General features: G+C 48.7%; 1 protein-coding gene across 1 annotated transcript in view; it reads left to right on the top strand.

Moving 5' to 3' along the window:
- The first annotated feature begins 14,913 nt into the window (after nt 1-14,913).
- Nucleotides 14,914-27,706, top strand: part of CSF1R (colony stimulating factor 1 receptor) — a 28,308-nt gene continuing 15,515 nt past the window's right edge. Inside the window, exons 1-7 of the mRNA XM_039239415.1 lie at nt 14,914-14,962; nt 19,032-19,289; nt 19,715-19,999; nt 21,634-21,770; nt 22,424-22,583; nt 24,976-25,162; nt 27,502-27,617. Coding sequence (XP_039095346.1) covers nt 14,914-14,962; nt 19,032-19,289; nt 19,715-19,999; nt 21,634-21,770; nt 22,424-22,583; nt 24,976-25,162; nt 27,502-27,617 — 1,192 coding nt within the window. The remainder of the gene's footprint in view (nt 14,963-19,031; nt 19,290-19,714; nt 20,000-21,633; nt 21,771-22,423; nt 22,584-24,975; nt 25,163-27,501; nt 27,618-27,706) is intronic.

The following is a 27,706-nucleotide window of genomic DNA, read 5'->3' on the forward strand; positions in this document are numbered from 1 at the left end:
CACAAACCGGAAGCTCATGACCTGAGCCAAAATCAAGAGTCAGATGCTTAACCGACTGAGGCACTCAGGCTCCCCCCTCAGGGAGTTTTAAAGCTACTTCCTGGACTCAGAGGGGTCAGCAGACTGGGCCCTGGTGTTAGGGTACTGGCTGCCACTTAGGATGTGGCTTCTGGATTCCCTGAGGGGCATGGGGTTGGGGGCTCTTCTTGGAGTGGGGTCTCGGGGCTTCTCTGGACCATGACAGATTCCCACAGCTCAGAATAAAATCTGCTACAGCTGCTTCAATGGCCTGTTGAGGGGGTCCTACCCTGGGCAGGGGGTTGGCTCTTCTTAGAAGCCAGCAGTGACTTAGGGATACCACAGAGGCCAGTCTCTCTCCCTGTGGCGGCCCCCCCCCCCACTGCCTCAGCCCCCCGCCCTTCTCTCTGGGCCTCCAGTGGGATCTTGCCTTCCTTCTCCAACAGTGCCTTATACCCTCCTACGGCTCTTCTCTTCCTGCCAGGCGTGGGGCAGTTCCATCGTCTCTTTCTGGCTGGGGTTTCATGGTAATCACTGCAAGAAACTAGAAGTCGCAAAGATGAGGAAGTAACAGAGCTTCTGGAAAATCAGAATTCTCAAGGGTGCTTGTTCCCTTCTGAAGGACAAGGTGGAAGGTTTCATGCCTGAGAATTTCTCTTCTTTGTTATTGGTCATCCTGAAGCATACCGCGATCTTGACTCTCTTTAGCTCAGACATCTTCAGTGGCTCCCCACGGCCCAACAAACAAAGTCTAGGCACCCCGGTGTGGTCTCCAGGGCCATCCCTGACCAGGTTCCTACTTCGCCTGCTACGTCTCCCACATCTGCCCTCCAGGGCCTGTCTATCCAGCCTTCCAGCTGCACGTGACAGTTTCCTGTTCTCACCCTCGCCAACACTTGCTACCTCTTGTCCTTTTGATACCAGCCACCCTGACAGGTGTGAGCGAATATCTCTCTGTGGTTGTCATTTGCATTTCCCTGATGATGAGTGATGTTGAGCATCTTTTTCTGTACCTGTTGGCCATTTCTAAAGAAAAACATCTCTTCATGGGGCACCTGGGTGGCTCAGTTGGTTAAGCCTCTGACTTCAGCTCAGGTCATGATCTCGAGGTTGGTGGGTTCAAGCCCTACATTGGGCTCTGTAGAGCTGACAGCTCAGAGCCTGGAGCCTGCTTCAGATTCCGTGACTCCCTCTCTCTCTGCACCTACCCAGCTCACGCTCTCTCTCTCTCTAAAAAATAAACATTAAAAAATTTAAAAAAGAAAAAAAACAAAAAAATGTCCATTTAGTTCTTCTGTTCATTTTAAAAAAGATTTTATTTTGGGGGCGCCTGGGTGGCTCAGTCGGTTAAGCGTCAGACTTCAGCTCAGGTCATGATCTTGTGGTTTGTGAGTTCAAGCCCCGTGTCAGGCACTGTGCTGACAGCTCAGAGCCTGGAGCCTGCTTCAGATTCTGTGTCTCCTTGTCTCTCTCTCTCTCTGTCCCTCCCCCACTCATGCTTTGTCTATCTCTCTCAAAATATAAATAAACATTAAAAGACTTTTTAAAAAAGATTTTATTTTTAAGTAATCTCTATACCCAACATGGGGCCCAAACTCACAACCCAGAGATCGAGTCACATGTTTCTCCTACTGAGCTAGTCAGGTGCCCTACTTCTACCCATTTTTTTTTTTTAATGTTTTTACTTATTTCTGAGAGAGAGAGGCAACGTGAGCAGGGGAGGGTCAGAGAGAGGGGGAGATACAGAATCCGAAGCAGGCTCCAGGCTCTGAGCTAGCTTTCAGCACAGAGCCTGATGCGGGGCTCGAACCCACGAACCGTGAGATCACGACCTGAGCCGAAGTCGGACACTTAACCGACTGAGCCACCCAGGTGCCCCCACTTCTACCCATTTTTAAATCAGATTCTTTGCTTTTTTGTTTTGTTTACTTTTTGCTGTTGAGTTATATGAGGTCCTTACATATTTTGGTTGTCAACCCCTTATCAGATTTATGATTCACAGGTATTTTCTCTCATCCAGCAGGTTGCTCTTTTATTTTGTTGACTGTTTCTTTTGCTGTGCAGAAGCCTGACCGCTGCACCTTTATTGGTGCTGTCCTTACCACTGAGGGTGCCCAGCCCCCAATGGCTGAAGGGCAAAGTCTTTCATGAAGTTCTGGTGCTGATCAAAGCCACCTCCTCCAAGAAGCCTTCCTGATCTTTCAGCTGGAAGTGGCTTTTCTTCCCAGTGCTTTGTTTGACAGCCTCAGTCTCTGGATGTCTTATGCACTCTCTCACCTCGGGGCCCCCACCATGCTGTTTCTCCTTCTTGGAATATTCCCTACTCCTCCCTGAACCTACCCTTGACTCCTAGGCAGCTTAGGCAGACTCCTCCTCTTCAGTGCTCCTAGGAAATTCTACAAACCCCCCTCCCCCCAGCTTCTGGCTCCTTTCCTGGCTCTGCCACCAAGCTGTGCTCCAGAGGGAGGTGGAAGGTGACTGCCATGTTCACCATTGCATCCCTAGGGCTAGGCACAGAATGAACTCCAGATAAATAGGGCTTGAGGACACTACCCTGCATTATGGTCTCACTGGATCTGAGTCAGTAACCCCTCCCCCACTTTACCAATGAAGAAACTGAGGCCCGGGACCCGGCTATGGTCATATAGCTAAGAGTGGAGAATGTGATTCCCCATCTTTCTGCCTCTAAAGCCCAGGTTATTCCCTTCTGACCTTGACATTTCTGAGAGCCCCAGCGATTGCTGAAGGCAGACGGTTACATGTTTCTGGACTCAAATGCAGTTCTGCCATTAATCAGCTGTGTGACCCGGGGCAGGCCGCTTACCATCTCTGAGCCTCTTTCCTCATCTGCGACATGGCATAACTATAGCTATCCCCGAACGTGGGTACGAGGGTAAGACGAGATCATCTGTGCAGAGACTGGCCCGAAGCGAGTGCCCAGTGGACAGGGTGATGGAGAGCCGTCTTCACGCCCCTGTGTTAGTGTTGTTATTTCTAGCAACATTGTTGGTCTCAAAGGTCCCCGTTTGGATGATGGATCATGTCAATACGGATCAAGGTTAGCACTGTTGCCGGCAGGGTAGTACCGCCGCTTAGATGTTGCCCCCCCCCGCGCCCCCCCCTCCCCCCCGCCCCGACGGCGAGGGCCCTGGGGGGAGGGGGGAGCCCAGCACCTTCTCCTTCCTGGGCCTACAGCAGCACCAGATGTGTAAAGGACTCGCCCAGCAAAGTGGTTTCTGAGAGTAGAGAGCCCCTCCACTCTTCCCTTGCCCCCCTGCTTCCTCGTTGGTGCATGTATCCAGCACCAACTGGGCTCCCCAACTCCTGGGTGACGGCAGAGCGCAGGGGATAAGCAAGACCGGGAGAGGCCCAGGCCCTGCTGGAGAGCTTGCGTTGAGGGTGGAGGGTCGGTCAGTAACCCTTATAACAGCACATGTGCTGGCCGTGAGAGGGGCTGCGAACTCAGGGGTCAGAGAGAGGGGGAGACAGGCCGAGAGCAGAGCAGTGAGCTCAGTCCAGAGCGAGACAGAGGCAGGGCCACAGGTAGCAGTAAGAAGGGGCCAGGTGTGCTCAGCAGGTGCAAGCCCAGCAGGCGCAAACCCAGCATGCAGTGCAGGGGGAGGGGGGGAGGAGGGTAGGAGAGGCAGTGGATAGACCCCAGGGCTCCTGTGAGCCCTGCTAGAGTAGGGACCTGACCTGCACTGCTGGCCTGGAACAGCGCCCCACGGTGTCGTGCCCCAGATGCCAGAGCCCATTGAATCCTCCCAGATGTCGAACCCTTGGGGCGATCGAACCTCTCTGGCCTGGGGTTGCCGCACGACCAGCAGCCAACTGTCCTGGGTCCCTGGCTCCTGGCGTGGGCTTCTCCGCCCCAAGAGAGGGGGGCTTCCTAAATCCCAGGGCATGGCTTGGGGCTGGGGTTGAGTGGCCAGGAGGGTGGGGGCCGAGTTGTCCCTGCCATGAGGTCTAGAGGTGCCAGGAGCCAGGCAGGGAGATGAGTGTTAGGCCCTTCGTATGTGCAAAAGTGTGACACAGCCCACGCAGTGACTTCGGGATTTCCTAATCCTTGGGCTGGCAGGCGAAACCTTTACAGAGTTCCTCTGCCACAGGAAGGGGTGATGTCAATCCCAGATCCCTGCCCGTCACCCTCCCGGCTGCATCACTGCGGCTTCCTCAGCGGGGCATTGGCTCGCTGAGTCCCAGCCCAATCCCACCCGCTGTCCACTGGTAGTCAACACGTCTGCAGCCTGGAAAGACCCAGAATCGCTCTGTGCATTGTGGTGGTCATTAGCACAGGCTCTGCGACCCAGCTGCCTGGCCCCAACCTCAGCTGTGCCGTCTGCTGGCTCTGGGACTTTGGGCAAGTGACCTAACCTCTCTGAGCCTTAGTTTCCTCACCCGCAAAATGGGAATAATGAATAGAACCAGCCTCATGGGTGGAGAGGATTAAACGAGATAAATATGCAAAGAGCCTGACACATAAACAACACTCAGGAAATGTTAGGAATGCCCTATGCTCAGGAGGGGAGAGTACTTTTCTGCTTGCAGAGTTTTGGAACGCTGATTCATCACTGATTCATTCATTCTTCAAATCCCTAAAGTCAATGGATCGTAATGGTCATGTACATGATAGGCTCAGGAGACAGAAATACCCCCACTGGCTGTGTGGTCTTGGGAAAGTGACCTAACTCCTCTGAACTTTGGGATAATAACAACACCTACCTCTAGGGTTGAGGATTCGATGAGGAAACTTCAAAGAGCACGTGGCATGCTGCGGACACATCGTAAGCACCTGAGTGAGCAGCAGAATCCCCTAGAGAGTGTATTTCCTGGGCAGGTTTGTACCTTTCACCCCCAATTCAGCAGGCCTGGGATGGCCTCGGATTCTGCATTTTAACAGGCACCTCTGTGACTCTGAGGTTGGAGTCCTTGGACTATGTATACTTGGCGGTGCCCATCTAGAGGCTCCCATGAAGAGCCCATGGCCTGCAGGATGAAGTCTGAGCTCTAGGCTGGGTAGTCAGGGGCTCCTTGCTCCTGGACCTCACCCCCTCCTACTGCCACCTCTGCTCCGTCCCTCTGGCTCGCCCTGATTTTTCACCCTCTCCACACCCACACCAGTTCTTCTCCTGGATTCCCTTTCTGTCTGGAGGACTCCTCCAAGGCCCACCCTGAAGCCTCACAGATTCTCCATCCTCTTTTCCCCCATGATGTCTGTACCCCCTTGTACCTCTGTCACTACGTGAAGGGACTCCCTCCAAACGTGTGGATTTGAAAAAGTTACTGTCACACTGATGGCCCCGCATATGTTGAAGACCTGATGAGGGTGAGGATGACCGGATGTGTTTGGAGACCAGGTCCAAGGAGGAGTGCTAGAGGACCAGGGTGCTCAGCCTGGAGGAGTGGTGCCTCCAGGGAGCACAGGGCTGCCTCCACATCACAGGAGGCCTATCGAGAGGCAAGAAGCAAATTCGTCTGGGGGTCCAGAATGCAGTACCAAAAGTGACAGGAGATGCACAGACAGGAGGGGCAGTCTGTTCCCCGATAGGGAAGCATGGGCACTACTTGCCAACAACAGGAGGCGTGAGGTGACCTGTCAGTGGGGGTGAGGGGAATGCTATTGACCCTGTGGCCCCAGTAGCAGAAAATGATGACCTTGGCTTCAGACCCTGAGAATCCCAAATCTGGCTCTGAGCCTTCCCCAAAGTAGCTGTGTGACCAGAGATAAGTCACTTACCTCTCTGACCTTCCCGTTTCTTATCTCTACAGTAGAGAATATATGTACTTTGCTGCGTCCCCGTGGCCCAGGCCTGTATGAGAAAATGGAAATGAAAGTGCCTTGTAAACAATAAATGGCTCACCCTGCCTAAGCAAGACATGAAACCCAGAACCCAGAAATGAAAAGACCAACCGATTTTACTACATATCAAGTAAACACTTCTGCGTACATAGGCACCAAAAAAGAAAGTTAAAACAGAAGTGGTAAATTAGTGGAAAATACTTTCAACATATACAATAATAGGGTTCATAGGCATAACATGGATGAAAACAGTCCCAACAAATCAATAAAAGACAAAAACAGATAGAAAAATGGACAAAGCATTTCTGTAGAAGAAATAGACTTCAAAAAGCGCATACACAGCCAGTTACCTCGTCCATGTATTGAAAAGACCGTGTTTTTCCCAGCCCCCTAATCTCGCAGTGTCACCTCCATCATTTGTCAAGTGCCTGTATATAGAGATCTATTTCTAGAATCTTTATTTGGTACCATTTGTCTGTCTGTGAGTCAATACCAAACTCAACATCGTGTCTTCATAGCATTTCTTGATACATAGTAGAACAAGACTTTTAATTTTTCTTTTTCATCTTCTCTGAGACTGTCTTGGCTATTCTCAGTCCTATACTTTTTATTCCCCATTTGTTTTGTTAAGGTTTAAGTAACACAGAGTAGAGTTCACTCTTTTAAATCTACAGTTCTTCACAGTAGTCTATTGGGCTACTTTTATTTTGTTTTGCTTTGTTTTGTTTTAGGTAATCTCTATATCCATGGTGGGGCTCAAACTCTATACCTGGAAATCAAGAGTTGCACTGCTTTCAACTGGGCCAGCCAGGCGGCCTTCCAGTGCTACTTTTGACGGAGTATACAGTGATGTTACCATTACCACAATTAAGCTATAGTTCCATCAGGGGTATCTGGGTGGCTCAGTCCATTAAGTGACTGACTCTTGGTTTCAGCGTAGGTGATGATCCCAGGGTTGTGAGTTCGAGCCCCAAGTGGGGCTCCTTGGCTGGCAGTGGTGGAGCCTGCTTGGGATTCTCTCTCTCTTCCTCTCTCTCTGTGCCACCGCCTCCCACTTATGCCATCTCTGTCTCTCTCAAAATAAGTATAAGTAAACTAAAAAAAAAAAAAAGATACAGTTCTATCACCCCTCATCAGATACGTCATTTGCCAATCAATATCTTTTCCCATACCATAGGTTGTCTTTTCATTTTGTTGATGGTTTCCTTCTCTTTGCAATAGCTTTTTATTTTGGTGTAGTCCAGATAGTTTAATTTTACTTTTGCTTCCCTTGCCTGCGGAGTCATATCTAGAAAGATGTTTCTATGGCTGATGTCAAAGAAATTACTGCTTGCGTTTTCTTCTAGGGTTTTTGTGGCTTCAGGTCTCACATTTGAGGTCTTTAATCCCTTTCGAGTTTATTTTTGTGTGCGGTGTAAGAAAGTGGTCCAGTGTCATCTTTTGCATGTTGCTGTCCAGTTCTCCCAGCACCATTTGTTGAAGAGACTGTCTTTTCCCCATTGGATAGTCTTGCCTCCTTTGTTGTAGATAATTTGACCATATAAGCATGGGCTTATTTTTTGGCTCTCTATTCCGTTCCATTGTTCTATGCGTCTGTTTTTGTGCCAGTGCCGTACTGTTTTGATAACTACAGCTTCCTAGCATATCTTGATTCTGTGATTGTGATACCTCCAGCTTCATTCTTCTTTCTTACAATTGCTCTGGCTACTCAGGGTCTTTGTTGGTTCTGTACAAGCTACAGTACTGTTTGATCTAGCTCTGCAAAAAATGTTGTTGGTATTCTGATAAGGATTGTATTAAACCTGTGGAATGCTTTGGGTAGTGTGGACATTTTAGCAATATTCGTTCTTCAAATCTATGAGCATGGAATTGTCTCTCCGTTTGTGTCGCTTTCAATTTCTTTCATCAGTGGTTTATAGTTTTCAGAGTACAGGTCTTTCACCTCCTTGCTCAGGTTTATTCCTAGGTATTTTATTTTTGGTCCAATTATAAGTGGGGTTGTTTTCTGAATTTCTTCTGCTACTTCATTGTTAGTCTACAGAAATGCTACAGATTTCTTTTTTTTAGTTTCTTTTTTATTAAAAATTTTTTTTTAATGTTTATTCATTTTTGAGAGACAGAACAGAGTGTGAGCCAGGAGGGGCAGAGAGAGAAAGAGAGACAGAATCCAAAGCAGGTTCTAGGCTCTGAGCTGTCAGCACAGAGCCTGACATAGGGCTCAAACTCACGGACTGTGAGATCATGACCTGAGGCGAAGTTGGACACTGAACTGACTGAGCCACCCAGGCGTCCCGAAATGCTACAGATTTCTGTTCATTAATTTTGTATCTTGTGACTTCAAGGGCTTCCTTTATCAATTCTGGCCATTTTTTTGGTAGAGTTTTTAGGGTTTTCTATATATAGGATCATGTCACCTGCCAATAGTGAAAGTTTTACTTTTTCCTTACCAATCTGGATGCCTCCTATTTCTCTTTCTACTCTGACTACTGTGGCTAGGTCTTCTAGTACTATGTTGAATAAAAGTAGTGAGGAGTGACATCCTTTTCTTCCTGATCTTAGAGGAAATGCTCTCACCATTGAGTATGATGTTAGCTGTGGGTTTTTCATATATGGCTTTATTATGTTGATGTATGTTCCCACTAAACCTACCGTGTTGAGGGTTTTTATCATGAATGGACATTGTACATTGTCAAATGCTCTTTCTGTATCTATTGAGAGGATCATACAGTTTTTATCTTTTCTCTTGTTAATGTGATGTAGCACATTTATTGATTTGCAAATACTGAACCACTTGTATCCTGGGAATAAATTCCACTTGATCGTAGTGAATAATTTTTTTAATGTATTGCTGGATTTGTTTTGTTAATATTTTGTTGAAGAGTTTTTGCATCTGTGTTCATTAAAGACATTGGACTGTAGTTTTATTTTCTTGTAATGTCCTTGTATAGTTATGAAATTAGGGTAGTGCTGGCATAATACAATGAGATGGAAAGTGTTCCCTCCCCTGTTACATTGTGGAAAGTTTGTAAAGAATTGGTATTATCTCTTCCTTGTTTTGTTGAATTTGCCAGCAAAAACATATGGTCCTAGAATTTGGTTTTTGTTTTCTAGGGCTTTGTTCTTATCATTGGAAAGTTTTATATAAATACAGAGCCATTCATGTGAGATTTGGTACTTTGTGTCTTTTTTATCTATTTATCTATTTTATCTAACCTGATGAATCTATGGGCCTAGGGTTGTTTATAGGATTTCCTTGTTAGCCTTTTAGCGTCCATAGGGTTGGTAGTAATGTCCCACTTTCATTCTTGATATTAGTAATTTGTGTCTTTCTTGTTTTGTTTTTTCTTCCTTGTATATTTTATTGATTTTTTTCAATGGTTTTACTGCTTTTTCTCTAACTTTTGTTCTGGATATCATTGATTTCTGGTGGTATCTTTAGTTTCTTCCTCATAGTTGCTTTGGGTTTAATTTGTTCTTCTTTCTCTAGTTTCTTAAGGTAGAAGTTCAGATCACTGATTATTTTTTCATTCACTTCAAAATACTTTCTAATTTTTCTGGAGATTTTCTCTTTGACTCATGGGTTGTTAATAACTGTGTTATTCTAGTTCCAATATTTGGGATTTCCCAGGTATCTTTCTTTTAATGTATTCAAGTTCATTATTTTATTATTTTATTTTAGAGAGAGTGAGAGAGAGAGTACCTATGTGAGTTGGGGAGAGAGACAGAGGGAGAGAGAGAGAAAGAATTCAAGATGCGGGGCTTGATTCCATGACCCTGGGATCATGACTTGAAATGAAATCAAGAGTTGGGTGCTCAACTGGCTGAGCCACCCATATGCCCCAATGAATTCAAGTTTAATTATGTTATGATGCAAGAAATAATATGTAAAGTTTAGTTATTTGTGGGGTTTTTTTACGGCCCAGAATATAGTAACCCTGGTGAATGTTTCATGAGCCCTGAAGAATAATGTGTATTCTGCTACCGTTAAGTGGCTTGTTCTATAAATATCAATTAGGTTAAATTGGTTTATAGTTTTGTTCAGGTCTATATCTTTACTGTTTTCTCTCTACTTGTACTATTTATTACTGAGAGAGAAGTGTTGCCAGAGATTTGCCTATCTATTCTTTCAGTTCTATTGGTTTTGTTTCCTATATTGAAGCTCTTTTCTAAGGTGCATACATGTTTAGAATTGTTACATCGTTTTGGATAATTGACTCCTTCGTCATTATGTAACATCCTTCATTATCTTTAGAAGTATTTCTTGTGCTGAAGTCTACTTCATCTGATATCAACATAGCACACCAACACTTTTGATTATTGTTTACAGGGATATCTTTTTCCATTTACTTTTCTATGTCTTTGTATTTGAAGTGGGTTTCTTATAGAAAGCAAATAGTTGTAGTAGACAATCTTAGTCTTTAGTTTGTATATTTAGGCTGCTTACATATAAGATAATAGCTTACACATAAGATAATAAGACAAATCTACCATCTTGTTAGATGTTTCTCTTTGTTTCACCTGGTCTTTCCTTTGTACTCTTTTTCTTTCTTTGGATTAACTGAGTATATTTGATGACTCTATTATGACCCTATTTTATTTCCATACAGGCTTATAACTTATACCTCTTAAAAAATTTTAGTGGTTATCCTAGGTTTTAAAATATATATCTTTAGGGGTGCCTGGGTGGCTCGGTTGGTTTAGCATCTGACTTTTGATCTTGACTCAGGTCATGATCTCATGGTTTGAGTTTGAGCCCCTCATCAGGTTCTGTGCTGGCAGTGTAGCTCTCTCTCTTTCTTGGGATTCTCTCTCCCTCTTTCTGCCCCTCCCTTGCTCGTGCTTTCTATCTCCCTCTCAAAAATAAAATAAACTTAAATATGTATAAATATATGTATATGTATATATACATATATCTATATATATATATACATATATATATTATCTTTAATTAATCACAATCTACCCTAAAAATAATAGTGCTCCAAATACAGTATAAGGGTCTTACAAGACTATACAGCATGTCCTTCCCAACTATCTTTTTGTATATTGTTGTCATACATTGCACTTTCACATATAATACATGGCTGCTACTTTTGCTTTAATTCAGGGGTTGGCAAGCTACAGCCCAAACCTAGCCTGCCACTTGTTTTTGTAAATAAGGTACCATTGGAACACAGCTACACTCAAAGGCATAGTAGGTGTCATCCATGGTTGTTTCTGCATGGTGATGGCAGCATTGAAAGTTGCCCCCCAGACTTTATGGCCCAGAGAACCGAAAATGCACGCAATCTGGTTCTTTACAAAAAATTTTGCCAATGTCTGCTTTAGACAGCCTCTTATCTTTTTGAGCAATCAAAAGTAAAAGTATTCTTTGTATTTCCTTTATTTTTTCCTCCCCATCGCTTTTCATTTGTGTGTGTATAGCCAAGCTCTGCCTGGTATCATATTCTTATGGCCTGAAGAGCTTCCCTCAACATTTTCTTCTTTTGTAGTGCTGGTCTCCTGGCAATGAATTCTGTTTTTGCTTTTCTAAGAAAGTCTGTACCCCTTCTTCTTCTTCCTCTTTTTTTTTTAATTGAGGTAAAATTCACATAACTTAAACATCGGCTAGTTCAGTGTACACTCCATTGACGTCTCGTACACTCGCAATGTTGAGCAACCGTCTCCTCTATCTAGTTCTAAGACCTTCTCATCACCCCTAAAGGAAACACTGTGCCCATCGAGCAGTCACTCCCCATTCCCCCTGCCTCTAGCTCCCGGAAACCACCAATTGGTCAGCTTTCTGCCACTGTGGATTTATGTACTCTGGATGTTTCATGTAAACAGTAGTCATGCAATATGTGATTTTGTGCCTGGCTTTCTTCACTGAGCATAGTGTTTGGAGATGCATTCATGCTGTGACATGTATCACAACTTCATTCTCTTTTTATGGCTGAATAGCACTCCACTGTGCGGATATGCCTCATTTTTGTCTACGTATGAAGCAACCGTTTCCACCTTTTAGTTATGAATAGCGCTGCATTAAACATTCATGCACAAGTACTTGTTCAAGGACCTGTTTTTAATTCTCTTGGATGGACCTAGGAGGGGGATTGCTGGGTCATATGGTAATTCCTTGTTTAACTTCTTGAGGAACCAGCAGACTGATTCCCACAGCAGCTGCACCGTTTTGTATTCTCACCGGCAATGAGCAAGGGTTCACACTTTTCCACATTGTCCACTTGTTGTTTGCTGATTTTTAAATTATGGACAACCTAGTTGGTGTGAGGTGGTAGCTCATTGCAGTTTTGATTTGCATTTCCCTCATGACTAATGATGTTGAGCATCTTTTCACATGCTTGTTGGACATTCGTAAGTCTTTTTTGGAGAAATAATTACTCAACTTTTTTGCTCATTTCTAACCCAGTTGTTTGTCTTTTTGTTGATGAGTTAGAAGAGATATAGATAGATAGATAGATAGATAGATAGATAGATAGATAGATATTCTGGAAACCTGATTCTTATCATATGTATGATTTGCAAATATTTTCTCCCATTCCGTGTGTCATCTTTTTATTCTCTCGATAATATCCTCTGATGACCAAAATGTTTCATTTTGCTGAAGCCCAACTTCCTGAGTTCTTCTTTGGTTGCTTGCACTTCTGACATATGTAAGAAGCCATCTCCATGCTCAGGTCATGAATATTTATCCCTATATTTTCTTCTAAGAGTTTTATAGCTTTAGCTTTTGTATTGAAGTCTTTGGTCCGTTATAATATTTCTATATGGTGTGAAGGGTCTAACTCCATTCTTTTGTATGTGGATATCCAGTCTCTTGACACCATTTGTTGAAAAGATTGTTTTTCCCACATTAATAGCCTGGGTATCCTGTTGAAAATCAATTAACCATATATATGAAGTTTTATTTCTGGACTTTCAATTTTATTCTGTTGATCTATATATGCCTATCCTTATGTTGATACTATACTATTTTTTAAATAAAATATTCCAGTTCATGAACACAAGATGCTTTTCCATTTGTTTAATCCTACCTTTCTTTCAGCAGTGTTTTCTGGTTTTCAGGGTATACATCTTACATCTTTTTGGTTAAGGTAATTCTCAAGAATTTTTGGTGTTATTGCAAATACAATTGTTTTTTAAGCTTCTTTTTCGGATTGCTCATGGTTAGGTACAGAAATACAACCGAGTTTTGTGTGTTGATCTTGTACCCTGCAACTTTGCAGAATTTATTAGCTCTAATAGATTTTTTTTTCTTACAGATTCTTTAGGATTTTTCTATACATAAGGTTGTGTATTTTCTATACATGGGATTTTTCTTATAGATTCGTTAGGACTTTTCTATATATAGGGTTATGACTATACTTCTTCCTTTTGAATGTGGATACGTATTTTTCTTTGTGATTGCTCTGCCTAGAACATCCAGTACAGTGTTAAACAGAAGCAGTGAAAGTGGTATCCTTGTCTTGTTCCTGGTTTAAGGGATGAAGTTTTCAATCTTTCACCATTGAGTTAGTGGTGAGGTTTTCATCCACGGTTTTAATTAATCATGTTAAAGATCCTGTCTTATGTTCCTAGCTTTTTGGGGATTTTTTAAATCATAAATTTTGTTAAAGGTTTTTTTCTGCATCATTTGGGATGATCATGTGAGTTTGTTTGGTTTTTACTCTATCAAGGTAGTGTATTAGATTGATTTTCACGTGTTGAACCATCTTTGCATTTCTGGGATAAATCTCACCTTAATGTGCTGTTTTATTTGTGCTAGTATTTTGCTGAATATGTTTGCATCTGTATTCATCAGGGATACGGTCTGTAGTTTTCTTTTCCTGTGAAGTCTTTGTCTGGCTTTAGTATCAAGGTAATGCTGTCCTTAATCAATGAGTTGAGAAGTGTTCCTTCCCCTTCTGTTTTTTGAATGAATTTGAGAAGAATTGGGGTTAATTCTTTAAATATTTTGTAGAATTCACCAGTGAATCCATCTAATTGTGGATTAGTAACCTCTTTACTAGGTATAAGTCTATTCAGATTTTCTATTTCTTCTTGAGTCGGTTTTGTTTAGTATTCATGATTACTTGAGGTTCAGAACACGTTCCTGAAAAAAAAATGTATGTATGAAATATATTACATATACCTGAGTACATGGAAAGAATGATCACTTTCCTGGGTCAGTGTTGTGTTGGAATTTTTTTAGTTTCGAGAAGTAACTCTACAACCATGTTATTTACGAATAAGAAGGAAAATACTAAGAGAATCATTTAAAAGAAGTAAAAGCAATTGACTCCAAGAAAGAAAGAGGCAGAACAATGTTATTTTTCCAAAGAAATATAGCAACATAATTAGACTCTTTGTAAAAATAAACAAATAAACAAACAAATAACTTAGTGAATCAACATAAAGAGAGTTCTACAACCAGGCTGCCTAGATCAAAATCCCACCTCCGCCATTTGGTAGCATGTAACTATGGACAAGTTTAAGGGGTTTGATCTCTCTGAGCCTCAGTTTTTCCATTTGCAAAACGGGAATGGCAATAGTACCCACCACATAAAGGTTCTACAGGAACCAGAGGAAACAGTGAATGTAAAGGGCTCAGCTGGGGAGCATCCTGTAAATAGAAGTTTCTTGCTTCTATCATCAAGCTCTCCCAACCATCCTAACTTTCCTTTTGGCTAAGCCAGAGCTTCTCGGCCACTCTGGAGACCCTCCGTTTGTGCGACTGACTGACTCCTTGACCTTGAGCATGTCTCTTCTGCCAGAATCCCTTGGAGGTGGTTTCAGAAGGGGCTCTAAACTTAGAGAGCTCCCCCAAGCTCAGGCGGGCTCTGTCCTAGACTCCAACCCCTCCCCCTGGGGGTCATGGCTTTGTTTTCTTCTAAAGACCCAAGATTTCCAAACTCTGTGGTTGCCTTGCCTAGCTAAAAGGGGAAGAAGGGGATCAGCCCAAGGAGCAGGAGGAGGAAGAGGAAAACAAGAGAAACAGTCAGTACAGCCGAGAGGAACGTGTGCCCAGCGGTCTCGGTCACTGCGGAGCTAGCGCTGAGGCCCCGAGACCTTGTCCACCCCTCCACCCTGCATCATCCTGCCGCCTCCCCACTGAGGCCATGGGCCCAAGGGCTCTGCTGGTCCTGCTGGTGGCCACAGCTTGGCATGGTAAGACCGGGGACTGTGGGGGTGAGGTGGGGGGGTGAGTGACAGAGACGACCGCTGTGCAAGGAATCTGTGAACCCCTGCCCCTCACTGGGTGTCCCCACTCCGTGCCTCCATCTCCCCAGCCTGGACTGCAGGTTTGCGGGTATCTGCTTTGGTGAGGCAGTGGAGGGAAGAGAGCGTGTGGGTGGGGTGGAACCAGCCCAGCAGAGCCGTCCAGCTCAGATATTGACTCACCATGTTTCCTGAACAAGCCCCCTGATGCCCTCAGGGCTGCAGTGTCCTCATCTACTCAACGGCAGGTATTGGGGGCTGTGGTGAACGAGACTGAAACGATGCTTTTCAAATTTTGCAACGCATACTGATCGCCCGGGGGATCTTGTCACAATGCACATCCTGACTCAGTAGGTCTCAGGTACAGCGTGAGATTCTGCACTTCTAACAAGCTCTTAGGAGAGGCCACCGCTGCTGGTGCAGACCTATGCCTAGCAGGGGGCCCCAGAGAGCTCCTGACGGCCCTGGCGGTTCTGCCAGCCCGTGAGCTGTGGAGAGCAGGCAGGACCCGACTTGGAAAGGCCAGAGGGGGCAGGGTCATTCCTCCGGAGGCCTGGGGAAGGGGCTGGCAGGAGAGATAAGAGGCTAGCCTCTCTGGCCCAGAGCTCGGGTAAGACAAATTTGAGAGGAGATGAGAGGAGAGCCTGGGGAGGAAGGGCAGTGAGGGTCTCCCTGGCCAGAACCCTCCCCGACACAGGCTGCCACCCTACCTCCAACTCGCTGGTAGCAGCCGCACAGGTAGGAGTCTCCATCCCAGGAGGGTGTCTAACGGGAGGTGAGGGGCTGGCTACTTGGCTTGTAGCTACAGTTATATTTTGTTATGTGCTTATTTGGAGGTATCTTGGGCCAGGATAGGGATGGGGTAGGGTGGAAGGCAGCCTCAGTGCTGGCCTCCTCACAGCTGTGCAGCTGCTGTCCCCGACGAGGAGATGGCCCACCCCACTGAAGGTTGTTTTCTGGTCCAATGCCTCTGGGCTTGAGCGTATCTGGTTGTTTTTGTTTTTGTTTTTGTTTAAATTGAGATGTAATTTACATACAGTAGAACGTACAGGTTCTTAAATATACAGTCTGATGAGGTTTGACAAACATGTATGCTTGTGTACCCGCCCTCCCAATTAAGAGAAAACTATTCCCCTTTCTCCAGAAAGTTCCATGAGTTTTATTTAACTGTCTTGTCCTGTCTTCAAGTCCAGAATTTGCCTGTGGGACATTGTTGTGGGAGGGGGAGGGTGTCTAGCCTCTAGACCCAGAAGAAAGAAAAGATGGGAGGCAGCAAGTGGAAGCTTCAGCCTTTCGCCCAACAGTCCAGTCATGAGTGAGTGGGGGGTGGGGGATGCTGTGAGGGAGTCAAAAGCCAGGCTTCAAACACTCTAGAGATGGGGAGAGGCTTAAGATCCTGGTCTGACGAGGGGGCTATGCCCCATGCGTTGGTGTGCGGTGTGTGTGTGGATTGAGGGAGGGGAGTTGAGGTTGGGGGGTATCCTGGGAGCGGAGATGAGAGATAGGCACAGAAGGGGACCTTGGTCAGTGTCTGCCGAGCTCCAGCCCCCACCCCAAGGAGGATGGGCCTGAGCAGGCTCTCCCTTCCCACCAGCCACGCCAGCAGGGGGAAGTTAGGGGCAGAAGTTGAGGGTGTCAGCCTCACTCTGCATGAATATCCGGGAGAACAGGACAGGACAGAACAGGACACATTTCTCTGACCACATTTCTAGGGGGCCGAGACACCAGCCAGAGAGGCAGGGCAGGGGAGGGGAAGGGAGAAGGCGCCTGTGAGACTGGGCGGGTGCAGAAGGGAAACACCGCGAGAATCACAGAATCCGAGATCGCGGATGGGGCAGTCACAGACTGTGACCTTTAAAGGTTAACATTATGAGGCGCCTAGGTGGCTTGGTCGGTTAAGCCTCCGACTTCGGCTCAGGTCACGATCTCGCAGTTCGTGGGTTCAAGCCCCATGTGGGGCTCTGTGCTGACAGCCAGCTCAGAGCCTGGAGCCTGTTTCAGATTCTGTATCTCCCTCTCTCTGACCCTCCCCTGCTCACACTGTCTCTCTCTCTCTCTCTCTCTCTCTCTCAGAAATAAATAAAACATTAAAAAAATTAAATTAAAAAAAAGGTTGAGAACATTAGATATTAGAGTGTCAGGACCAGAAGTGGGGGTTAGAAGTGTCCCCAGTGAAGCAGTGGCCCAGGCCATGAGCAACTGGCTGAGACAAGGGCTGTGTATTACCTCATTGAACCCTCCCAAGACCTTGGGGGTGGAAACGTGGAAACGGACTAATCCCATTGGATGGAAGAGTAGCCTGAGGGGTCAGAGAGGCTAAGTGACCTACCTGGCATCAGGGAGAACCAAGTTTCAGGCCAAGGGGCTGTGACACCACAGTCCAAGCTTTCCCCTGCAATGAAACCCCAGCACGGGCGCCGAGCTGCTGCGGCTGAAACGTGACAGCGCCTGCTGGGATTTGCGGACAGGCTGCCAGAAACGACGCCCACCCCTCTCCCTCATGGTCACATGGCCCAGGAAGGATAAGACCCTCTGGGTGTCGGCCTTGGCAGAGTTCACCAGTTCACTCAATGCTTTGTGCTGCTCCAAAGCTCAGGCAGAGAGGCACCCCTCTCTCTGATGGGTACAAAATCGAAACAGAGCTTAAGTTGTCCTGAAATAATTTGACGGAGAAGGTCTTTCCCATTCTGAAGTTTGTGGTGGGGATGGAGTGGAAATACACATCTGAGAGGCCTTTGTGCAAGACAGGGGGCACCCTGAATTCATCCAGTGTCCTAGGGGCAGGAGTGTCCCTGTCCCTGTCAACAGAGTAGAGGGGTCAGATTCATAGGGAGCACCCGGTTGGTCAGTGGGAGAGCCAGGCCCTGTGGCCCAGAATGTTCCAAGGGGCGGCAGGCAGCATTCCCCCTCCTGGGGGTCTCGCCTCTGGACAGGGTATAGTTGTCAGGAGAGCCAGGAAACAGAAGTGAGAGCGTCTCTGGGGGAAGGGCTGCAGGCTGAGCGGAAACCGGGGCCGGGCTGGACGCCAGCAATGTGCTTCCGCCCATACAGGCTCGGGGGCGCCTGGCAGCCCCTCCAAGGCCTTGAATCAGCTCTCACTTCCCTCCTTTGCCCCTATTTTCAGCCCTGGAAGAATGCTGACACTGCAGAGGCAGCCGGCCTTCTTCCCGGACGGCCTGATATGGGCTGCAAGTTCTCTTTTCTCCTTCAAGCAAATTTTCCTTAAAAGAGATTGGCCTCCTAGTCAACACAGCAGCGCTGGGGTGCTGGGCTGGACTGCTGAGCAATCCTTCCTGAGTATTTATTTGGTGACAGATGTGGTTCCGAGGGCTTTCCATGCACTGAAGCCTCCTGGCATCCCAATAAATGGGTACAAATCATTGCCTCCATTTTATAGGTGGGGCAACTGAGGCACAGAGCCTCTGAACCCTCCTGCTGTGCTGCAGACCAGATGTCCAGTGATGGGAGCGGGCGTGACATAAGACTCTAGGAACCCTTCTAACACTGCTGGGCTGAGAGCCTACGCCCCTTTTCTTCTTTCCCATATGGATTAAGTCAGAGGACTTCGCTGTGAACATTCCATTCATTTGTCTTTTCCCTTGCTCGTTTGAGTCCCCTGCTTTGAGCCAGGTTCTGGGCTTGGCACTAGGGGTACAGCCCACCTTGTCCTTGGGGCTGAAGGGGTCAACCCCCTGGGGAGCATGTTGCAGTCACCGCTGGGAAGACTGAGGCAGGAGGCTGGGGCTGACCCCACGAGACAGCCCCCACCCAGAAGCCGAGAAAGCTCCCAGTCCCTGTTTCTCAGAGGAGGGCGTTGCCGGACCTCGGGCCATCCCCACGCAGGTGGGGGGTGGGGGACTGAGCCCATGACACAGGGGGCAGGACTTGCTCACGGTGATTCTAAATCACAGCTGAACACCAGTGCCAGCACCACCCTCGCCAGGGCATGGCCTGTCTCAGAGGCCGGGAAGCGCCTCCTCGGGCCTCACTTCTGTCTATTCGCCACCCCCTCCCCCAGCTCAAGGGGTCCCAGTGATACAGCCCAGTGGCCCCGAGCTGGTGGTGGAGCCAGGCACAACAGTGACCCTGCGATGTGTGGGCAACGGCAGCGTGGAATGGAGCGGCCCCATCTCCCCCGACTGGAACCTGGACTTCAACCCCCCCAGCAGCATCCTGATGACGAATAATGCCACCTTCCAAAACACGGGGACCTATCGCTGCACTGAGCCTGGAAACCCCCTGGGGGGCAATGCCACCATCCACCTCTATGTCAAAGGTGAGGTCTCTGGAACCACTCCCAAGAGGTCTGGCCCTACAGACCCCACTGGGAATGGGCAGGAGGGCCAGGTCCTAATATTAACAACCATAATAAGCCAGCTCCACGTTTACTGAGTGCCCGTCACTAACAAAGACGTGTGCGGTCCTTCCAATTTAATGGAGTCCTCATAATAATGCTGGGAAGTAGGTTCACGGTCATGGACATTTCCCAGAGGCTGGTAGGGGCTGCGCCATTTGCCCACAGTGGCACAGCACCAAGTAATAACAGGACTGAGCCTGGCCCAGGGTCCTCACCCGAAGGTTGGCTGAGCTTCTCTCACTGTGTGACCTCAGGCACGGGATCAACTTCTCTGAGCCTGTGTTCAGGGACCGCTTGGCCTGGTGGAGGGAGACAGTTGTAACCCTGTCTCCCCTCCACCGCAGACCTGGCTCGGCCCTGGAGGGTGCTGGCCCAGGAAGTGACGGTGTTGGAAGGTCAGGACGCATTGCTGCCCTGCCTGCTCACTGACCCGGCGCTGGAGGCAGGCGTCTCACTGAGGCGGCTGCGTGGCCGACCCGTCTTGCGCCAAACCAACTACTCCTTCTCACCCTGGCGTGGCTTCACCATCCACAAGGCCAAGTTCATTGAGAGTCAGTCCTACCAATGCGGCGTGCAAGTAGACGGCAGGACGGTAACATCGATGGTCATCTGGCTTAAAGTGCAGAAAGGTGCGTGGGGCCGGGAGGGACAGAGAGCCCGCAGACACGTGAGCTGTGCAGGGTCCGGGCCTGATGGCGAGTGACAGGGGCCCCCCTTCCTTTGCTTCTTCCTTCCAATTGTACCACAGTCACCTAGGGGGCACCTGCTGGGGCAGGACAAGTAAGCGATGTCATTCTTCAGATTGCTCTGCAGATCGTCTCACAAGGTGATGGAAGAGAGAGTGTGTGTGGGAGGGGAGGCTCTCTGAGAGAGTGACGTTTTATCGGAGCTGAACTGGGAATGCTGGCCAGCACGTGGCTGTGCAAAGCTCTGCCTCAGCAGAGGAAACAGCAGGTGCACAGTCATGAAGCAGGAACAGGCTCTGAATGTTCCGGGAACAGAAGGAGGGCCCAGAGCTGCTCCACAGCCTCAGACATGGGTTTCCCACTCAGTGCCGGCCCGGTGCCAGGTGCTGGGCACATGCAGGCAGGGTGGGGAGCCAAGGGCTGGGGACGTGGGCGTGGGCGCAGAGGAAAGCTCTCACTGTGGGGGTGACACTGGAGTAGTGAAGTCTCACTCCATTCCCCCTGGCCCTGGCTAGGCTGATGGACCGGATTCTGGTTTCCGGAAGGACTGGTGTGAGTAGCGGGCTCGACACCTGGGCCTGAGACAGGAATCAGGTCCCTCCAATGAGGGCCAGGGTAAGAGTGGCTATGGCTGGCCCAAGGCCTGGGCTCTGAGGCCATGAAGCCTGCACGGGCAGTCACAAGAGTCCACTATGTGGACTGAGGAGGCCTGCGAGTCTCTCCATCTGGCAGGGCCCTGGAGCCCTGGTGGCCCCTTGGTGACCTTGGATGAGCCCCTTAGTGTCTCTGGACCTTGAGAAACTGGATTAGATCTTCTCCTAATTTACAGCAATAGCCATGAACTGTAATTCAATGCCTGCTCTATGTCAGGCACTGTCTTGGCCGCTGGGAACATCACCTTTGGGGATTTGCCATCTTTCCAGGAGAAACAGACCAGAGAGAGCAAGTAACGTTCCAACTGGGATGAACACGAAGCCAGGCCAGAGAAAGCTGGATGCACGTGGGGTGGGAGAGGCGAACCCAGCTGACCGGGCACAGAAGGCTTCTCTGAGCGAAAGATCTGAAGGGAGAGGGTGGCCACCCGCTCACAGCGTGGAGGGACAGCTTTGAGGGGGTGGGCAAGCGTGCAGTCTCTGCACTGGCTGGGAGGGCCAGCACAACCGCAGAGCAGAGCGCCTGGGGCGGGAAGCGCAGTCAGGCACCGGGCCCCGGCTTGTGTCCCTGGAGTAATGGCAATCACCCGATACTGGCCCAGGAGACAGACGCGATCCAGTCTACATTCTTAAGAGCTCACTTCGGCTGCTGTGAGGCACTGGGTTGTGCAAGGCTCAAAAGGGGAGTGGGAAACTTCCAGGTGTCCAGAGCAGAGAACAGGTGACCCTGGGGAGAGACGAGGTGATGAAGGGAAGTAGACTTCTTAAAGTCTGTGTAAAAGACAGGATTTGCTGTCTGGGGCCTCAAGGCTGCCCCCCAGGATTTGGGATAGGAGCTTTGGGGGTGCCCCAGCCAGTAGCCTGGCCCTGAGCAGAGTGACCGCTCAGGCCTGGGTGCTCATGGGTCACTTCCCTTGGCCTCAGTCATCACAGGGCCCGCGACCTTGAAGCTGGAGCCTGCAGAGCTGGTGCGGATTCAAGGAGAGGCTGCCCGGATCATGTGCTCAGCCAGCAACATTGATGTTAACTTTGACGTCTTCCTATATCATGGAGACACCAAGGTCAGCCCCCGGGGGACAGCAGGGTGAAGTGTGCCCACCCTCCCAACACACCGGGACCTGCAGGACAGAGCCCCCGCCCCGAGGGGAACTGGCTCTCTGGACTGAGGGCATGGCCCAGGCCCAGAGAGGGGAGCGCACCCACCCATTGCTCGTCAATAGCTGATTCAGCACCGGGACCCAGGCTCATGTCATTGAATCTTGTAGGGGGAGGGAGGTGGTACTCTACCCCTTTGACCCATGACCTTTGCCCCAGCCTGTTGACAAGAGTCAGAGGTCAGTTCGTTTCTAACTTAGCAAGGGGTTCCTAGGCCACCTTGAAGCCCAGGAATATAAAGGTGAGAGGGAAGCAGAGGGAGTAAAAGGGAATGGTTTGGGGCTGCATCGAAGAGCCCCCTCCTGTCCTGCTGTGCCTATTGTGTGCCAAGCATAATCCTGCCCCCATTTACATCTAATTGTTCACTGCTCTTTACTACAACCCAAGGAGCATGGGCCAGCGTTAGTCCCATTTTACAGATGAAGAAACTGAGGCTCAGAGGTCAGTCCCTTGCCCAAGAAAAGGCAGATAGTCATCTCGAAAGGCTGAGGATTTGAACCTAGAGTTTTCTAATCCCTAAACAGCCCAGGTATAGCATTTCTATTCCTTCTGGCTACAGCTCACAGTCTCTCAGCAATCTGACTTCCATGATAACCGTTACCAGAAAGTCCTGACCCTCCACCTCAACCACGTAAGCTTCCACGACGCTGGCAAGTACTCCTGCATGGCCACCAATGCCTGGGGCAACCACTCTGCCTCCATGGTCTTCAGGGTGGTAGGTGAGCATCAGGGTGATGGGGGCGGGCTGACGGGGACCCGGAGGTGAGGGAGCTTATCAGGGGATTGGGAAGGAGGGGGCTGAGGGTGGAGAGGGAGGAGACGCTGTTAAGAACACCTGCGCTAGCCTTCCCTTATCCTGGGCCTGGCTAGGGAGCCGCACCTCTGGGCTCCTTCCCAGATCCTCCCCCAGAACCCCTCGCTCCCTTCCTGGAGCCCCTACAGTGCATGACTACATTTTGTTTTGTGATCAGTGCCCAGTAGGCCCCTACTGTACACTGCCACTCACTCCCTCATTCCTTCCTTCATGCTTGCATGAGATGTGCCTGTCTCTCAAAAATGAATAAACGTTAAAAAAATTTTTTTTAAATCGGGTGGGCATCAAGGAAGGTCTCCCTGGGAAGCTGACATTTGAGCGATGACTTGAAGCTGGGAAGGGGGTAAGCCGTGTGGATACACTGCAGACCGGAGCTCCAGGCGGAGGGCAAGCAATGTCCTTAAGGCAGGACTGTGCTCACCGCATGCAAGGAACAAGTGAGCCAGTGTGGCTGGGGTGGATTCAGGAGGAAGATTGACACGAGGGGACGTCACAGAGGGGAGGGGGCAAGGTGGCAGATTCCACAGGGCTTGGCTGGGGAAGCCAACATAAGGACTTGGGCTTTTCCCTTTGAGAGAGATGGGTGTCCATTGGAGGGTTTGAGTAAAGGAATGTGACGCTCTCACCCACCTTGTTGAGGGTGGAAAGAGTGGGGAGGAGTTAGGGGGCCCCTGCGGCCATCCAAGCTAGGAGTTACGGTGGCTTGATAAGGGTGGTGGTGAAGGAGAGGAGGGGATGGATGCCGGATGGGTGGATAGATGCTAGGGGAGGAGAGAGAAGATGGAAGCCTCACCCCAGAAGCTCACACATTTGTTGGATAGTGAAGATGACCAGCCGAAGGGAGAAGCAGATGCACGAAGTTGTGTAGCTGTGGTGCTTTAGAAATGTGCTCTCTAGAAGGGCAGCAGGAGTCCAGTGGAGGGACAGCTCCCTGGGGCCTGGAGTAGTGGGTGGAGACTCCCTGATGGGGCTGAGCCTTGAAGGGTGAGAAGGATCTAAATGGAAAAAAGGAAGAGGACAGGTTCCTGGTGGAGAAAGTGGCTTGAACAAAACTTCCAAGCTTGGTTGGAATGACTGTGTTCATGGGATGTTAGGAGACCAAGATGGGTGGGGTGGAGCAGTGTGTGTGTGTGTGTGTGTGTGTGTGTGTGTGTAGGAAGAGGGGAGACAGCTAGATGGGCAAGAGAAGGGCAAGGTTGGGGGGGGGTCTTGAACGCCAATCTGTATAGTGGAGGCGACGAGGAACCGTAAGGGCTTTGGAGCAGGTCCGTCACAGGGTACAAGAGTGAATATCAGATTTCATAGAGCTGAGTAAGGAGGGGAGCCCTTGGAGATCATCTAGTCCAGAGCTTTTTGCAAAGTCTGCGGGGATTTAGGGAAGAACTTCAGGGGCTTCCAGTGGAGGCACGGGGAGGCTGCGCACACGGGGACTCTTGCCAAAGTTCCTCTCTCTGAGATTCAACCAGAGCAACTGGATTTTAATTCATGCAAGATTTAACTAGAAGAAACTAGTCAGGACTCTTTTGGGCATAGGTAACAGCAACCAACTTGAGCTGGCCTAATTGCAAGAGGAGTTTCAGCAGCCGTCTAGCCCGTGGGTATGAACTTCGGGTAAACTGGATCTAAGTGTTCAAATGATGTGGAGGAGAGTCCGTTGCTTCTCAACTCTCAGCTGTACATTTTTCTTGTGGGACCCCTAGCAGCATCAGGCTTGACCACCGCAGTGGAATTAGGGCTCCTCCTTTCTTGGAGCTCCAACAAAAATCATGGAAATAAGTGTCATGGACCCATGGGTGCAGGTACCCACCCCAAACCACTCATTGGTGCAAAGGGGGCATTACCGGTGCCGGCTGGCCTGAGTCACATGCCCCCTTAGAGCTGGATGTAGGAGCCTCGCTCCCAGGAGAAGAGAAACTGGGTGAGGGCATCTGACAAAAACAGCAGCTTTTTATTCTTTTGCCACCAGAAAAGTTCCAAAAAGTTACAACAACACAAATATATTCAATCTCTTCATTCTATAAATAAGGAGGCAGAGGTAGCAAGGAGGATAGCAATTTGTCCAGGTTCTCCCAGGACTCAGTGAAGAGGAGAGATTGGGCTTCTACGGGGCAGCGGTAAGAAGGAAGATATCAGAGGGCAAGTCTTGGTTAGAGGTGGGGGCTGGGTGCCTGGCACATAGTAGGCCCTCAGGAAGGGTCCAGCCCCAATGGCTGAATGAATGGGTAGATCACCAAATGAACAAACAAACTGAGACATCTTCCCACTAATGCCAGAACTTTATGTGTTCTGCTTTCCAGAGAGTGCCTACTTGAACTTGACCACTGAGCAGAGTCTCCTCCAGGAGGTGACCGTGGGTGAGAAGGTTGATCTCCAAGTCAAGGTGGAGGCCTACCCAGGCCTGGAAGGTTTTAACTGGACCTATCTGGGACCCTTCTCTGACCACCAGGACAAGCTCAATTTTGTCACCAGCAAGGACACATACAGGTACTACCTATCGGCTTCTATCTGGATATCCCCACAGCCAGAAGGGGAATGCTTCAGGCAGGAGGCAGGACACTGGGTCATGGCTCAACCTTGCTGGTGACCTTGAGTAAATCCCTTCCCCTTTCTCTGTCTCACTTTCCCTACCTTAGAACCTCAATATCAATCATCTGTGTTTGAGACTGAAATAAAGTTGGCTTGCCCCTCTATGTCCCACATCCTTGGGAGATCCAGTGGCCTCTGCAAGAGCTCTACTATTTCTTGGGGTGTACACTGTTCTGCTGACTCAAGAACTCTTAACCTCAGTCTCTCTCTTTGATGGCCGATCCAAATATAGAAGACACTGCTCCGTGATTTCTACTCCTAGACACACTCATAATAAGGACTGCACAGAGATGCTGCCACGTAGATGGGTTTGGCAGGAGTGGGGGTGGGGGTGCTAGAGTGGATTAACATCACATGCTCACATCTACATCAAAAGTTCTTTAAAGGCCTGAGGTTGCCCACTTCTGAGAATGTCTCACTAGCTTTTCTTCTCCACAGGCTCTAATCTCTTCTCATAAAGCGTCATCTCACTCTATCTCCTCTTTTCTCCCGTCTCTCCACTTGCAGACTCTTGCTTCTCTTGCAAACACAGCATGTTAGAAATCTCTTATCCTGTCTCCTTACGTCCTCAGGGTGTTACTTCCCCATCCAAAGTGGCCTCAGCAGTGTAGACTTCTATACAAGAGAGTCTTCTCCACGGGAAGAACACCAACGGAACATGTTAAAACAATAGTTGCTTTACCCACTGCTATTTGAACGAGAGTCCAGAGCTCAAGGATAGCAGGGGTGTGCTGTGCGTGAAACGGCTTCCCCTGCCACACTCTTGACAGATCTCTCTAATCCAGTTTTGAACTCTTTCCCTCAGGGTCCAAATGCAGCCTCGGAGTCCTCCTTGACACAGTCCCAGACAGTACTTTCCTTATAAGTGACTCAGGCAGGGAGCTGTGTTTGCCACCCCCCGGGGAAGATAATTCTTCCACCATCTTCCAACTCCAGAACTCTCTGGGGTTCTCCTGCTAGCTGCTGAAGCCCAGACCTCATTAAATCCTGGACTCCCGCTTGCCAATTGTCAGAATCAAAACAGAACAAAATATTCAACCGAACAAAAAATGTTTTCTTGTCCTTCTTTTCCTCTTCTGAGTTTCCCTCTCATCCATTCTGGTCAGGATTTCGAGCCTCCCCTTGTCTAACACAGAAGCTCTGAGTCTGGACTCCATAGACCCCTGGGAGGGGGACGGCCCATGGATAAGAGTCAGGGGTCCCTAAGCAACAGGGACATTGTGGAAAGAAACCACAATGGAGATGTGGTTTGGAGATGCCCCAAGACGCAGTAGTGTGGGGCCATCCGGCACAGGGCAGATAAGCCGGGGCACCAAACAGCCACCAGACTTAGCTCATGTGAAGGATGCATTCGTCATGGCAACTTTGACCCATGCAAAGAAGTTGAATTCTTTCCGCTTAACAAGTAGATGTGTACAGGGTTATGGACGCCAAAGGTCTGGCTGAATGAGATTGCCCTTTGCATACCCTGGGTTTTAGTCTAGTATAATTTATAATTATATGCTATAATTTATTTTTAAACAACTTATTTATTACCTAAACAATGCATGTCCCTTAGGGACAAATGCCAAAATAGGGCTTACGGAAAGAATAAAACAAAGATTACTTGGAATCAGTTGAGGATAACTTACATTGCTCTCTTTTGCTTCTAGGTCTTTCCCTGCAGCAAAGGGCACCATTAAATGTACCTACAATGAGTCAGGCTCTATGTCAAGCACCCTGCCTATAGGCCCCTTTAATCCTCAGACTCAATCTGTGCATTAATTACCATCAGTGTTGTCCTCACAGGAAAGGAAACAGAGGATCAGAGAGGGCGAGTACTTGTCTAAGATCACACAGCTAAGAAATGACAGCACCAGAACTTGAACCCTGGTTTCTGTCACCCCATAGCTACATCCTGCCTCTCATCTCTCTCACGGTCCCTCCTGGCAGGGCTGGTGCTTTAGGGATGGCAGCTAATGTGCCTTGCAGGGTCGGCACCTCACCGACACCATTTCTACTAAACCTCAGAACCAAACCACTTCACAAATGAGAGAAGATATTAAGGGCATTGGGTTGGTTTTTCCATGTCTCGATGGCACTCAGCCTGGGGACCTGGTTCAGCCAAGGCCTTTGTGCCCCGGATGCTTTAGCAAAAATAGAACAAAGCCCTTTAGAAAGGTTGTCTGAGCCTGCTGTCCTGCAGGGGCCATACCAGGACGGGGGTTCACGCCAGACGGCCTGCCCCTCTTGTGTAGGTCCATCTCGACCCTCTCTCTGCCTCGCCTGAAGCGCTCGGAGGCCGGTCACTACGCCTTCCTGGCCAGAAACGCTGGTGGTGAGAAGACCCTGACCTTTGAGCTCACCCTGCGATGTGAGTGATGGAGCGGGGGCTGGGCGCTAAGGCCCCTGGGGCTTGCAGGTGGGGGTAAGGGAGGGGCGGCAGCCCAGTGCAGGCTGGTC

Source organism: Hyaena hyaena, unplaced genomic scaffold (assembly GCF_003009895.1).
Source record: "Hyaena hyaena isolate Hyena2069 unplaced genomic scaffold, ASM300989v1 scaffold_157, whole genome shotgun sequence".
NCBI lineage: Eukaryota > Metazoa > Chordata > Mammalia > Carnivora > Hyaenidae > Hyaena > Hyaena hyaena.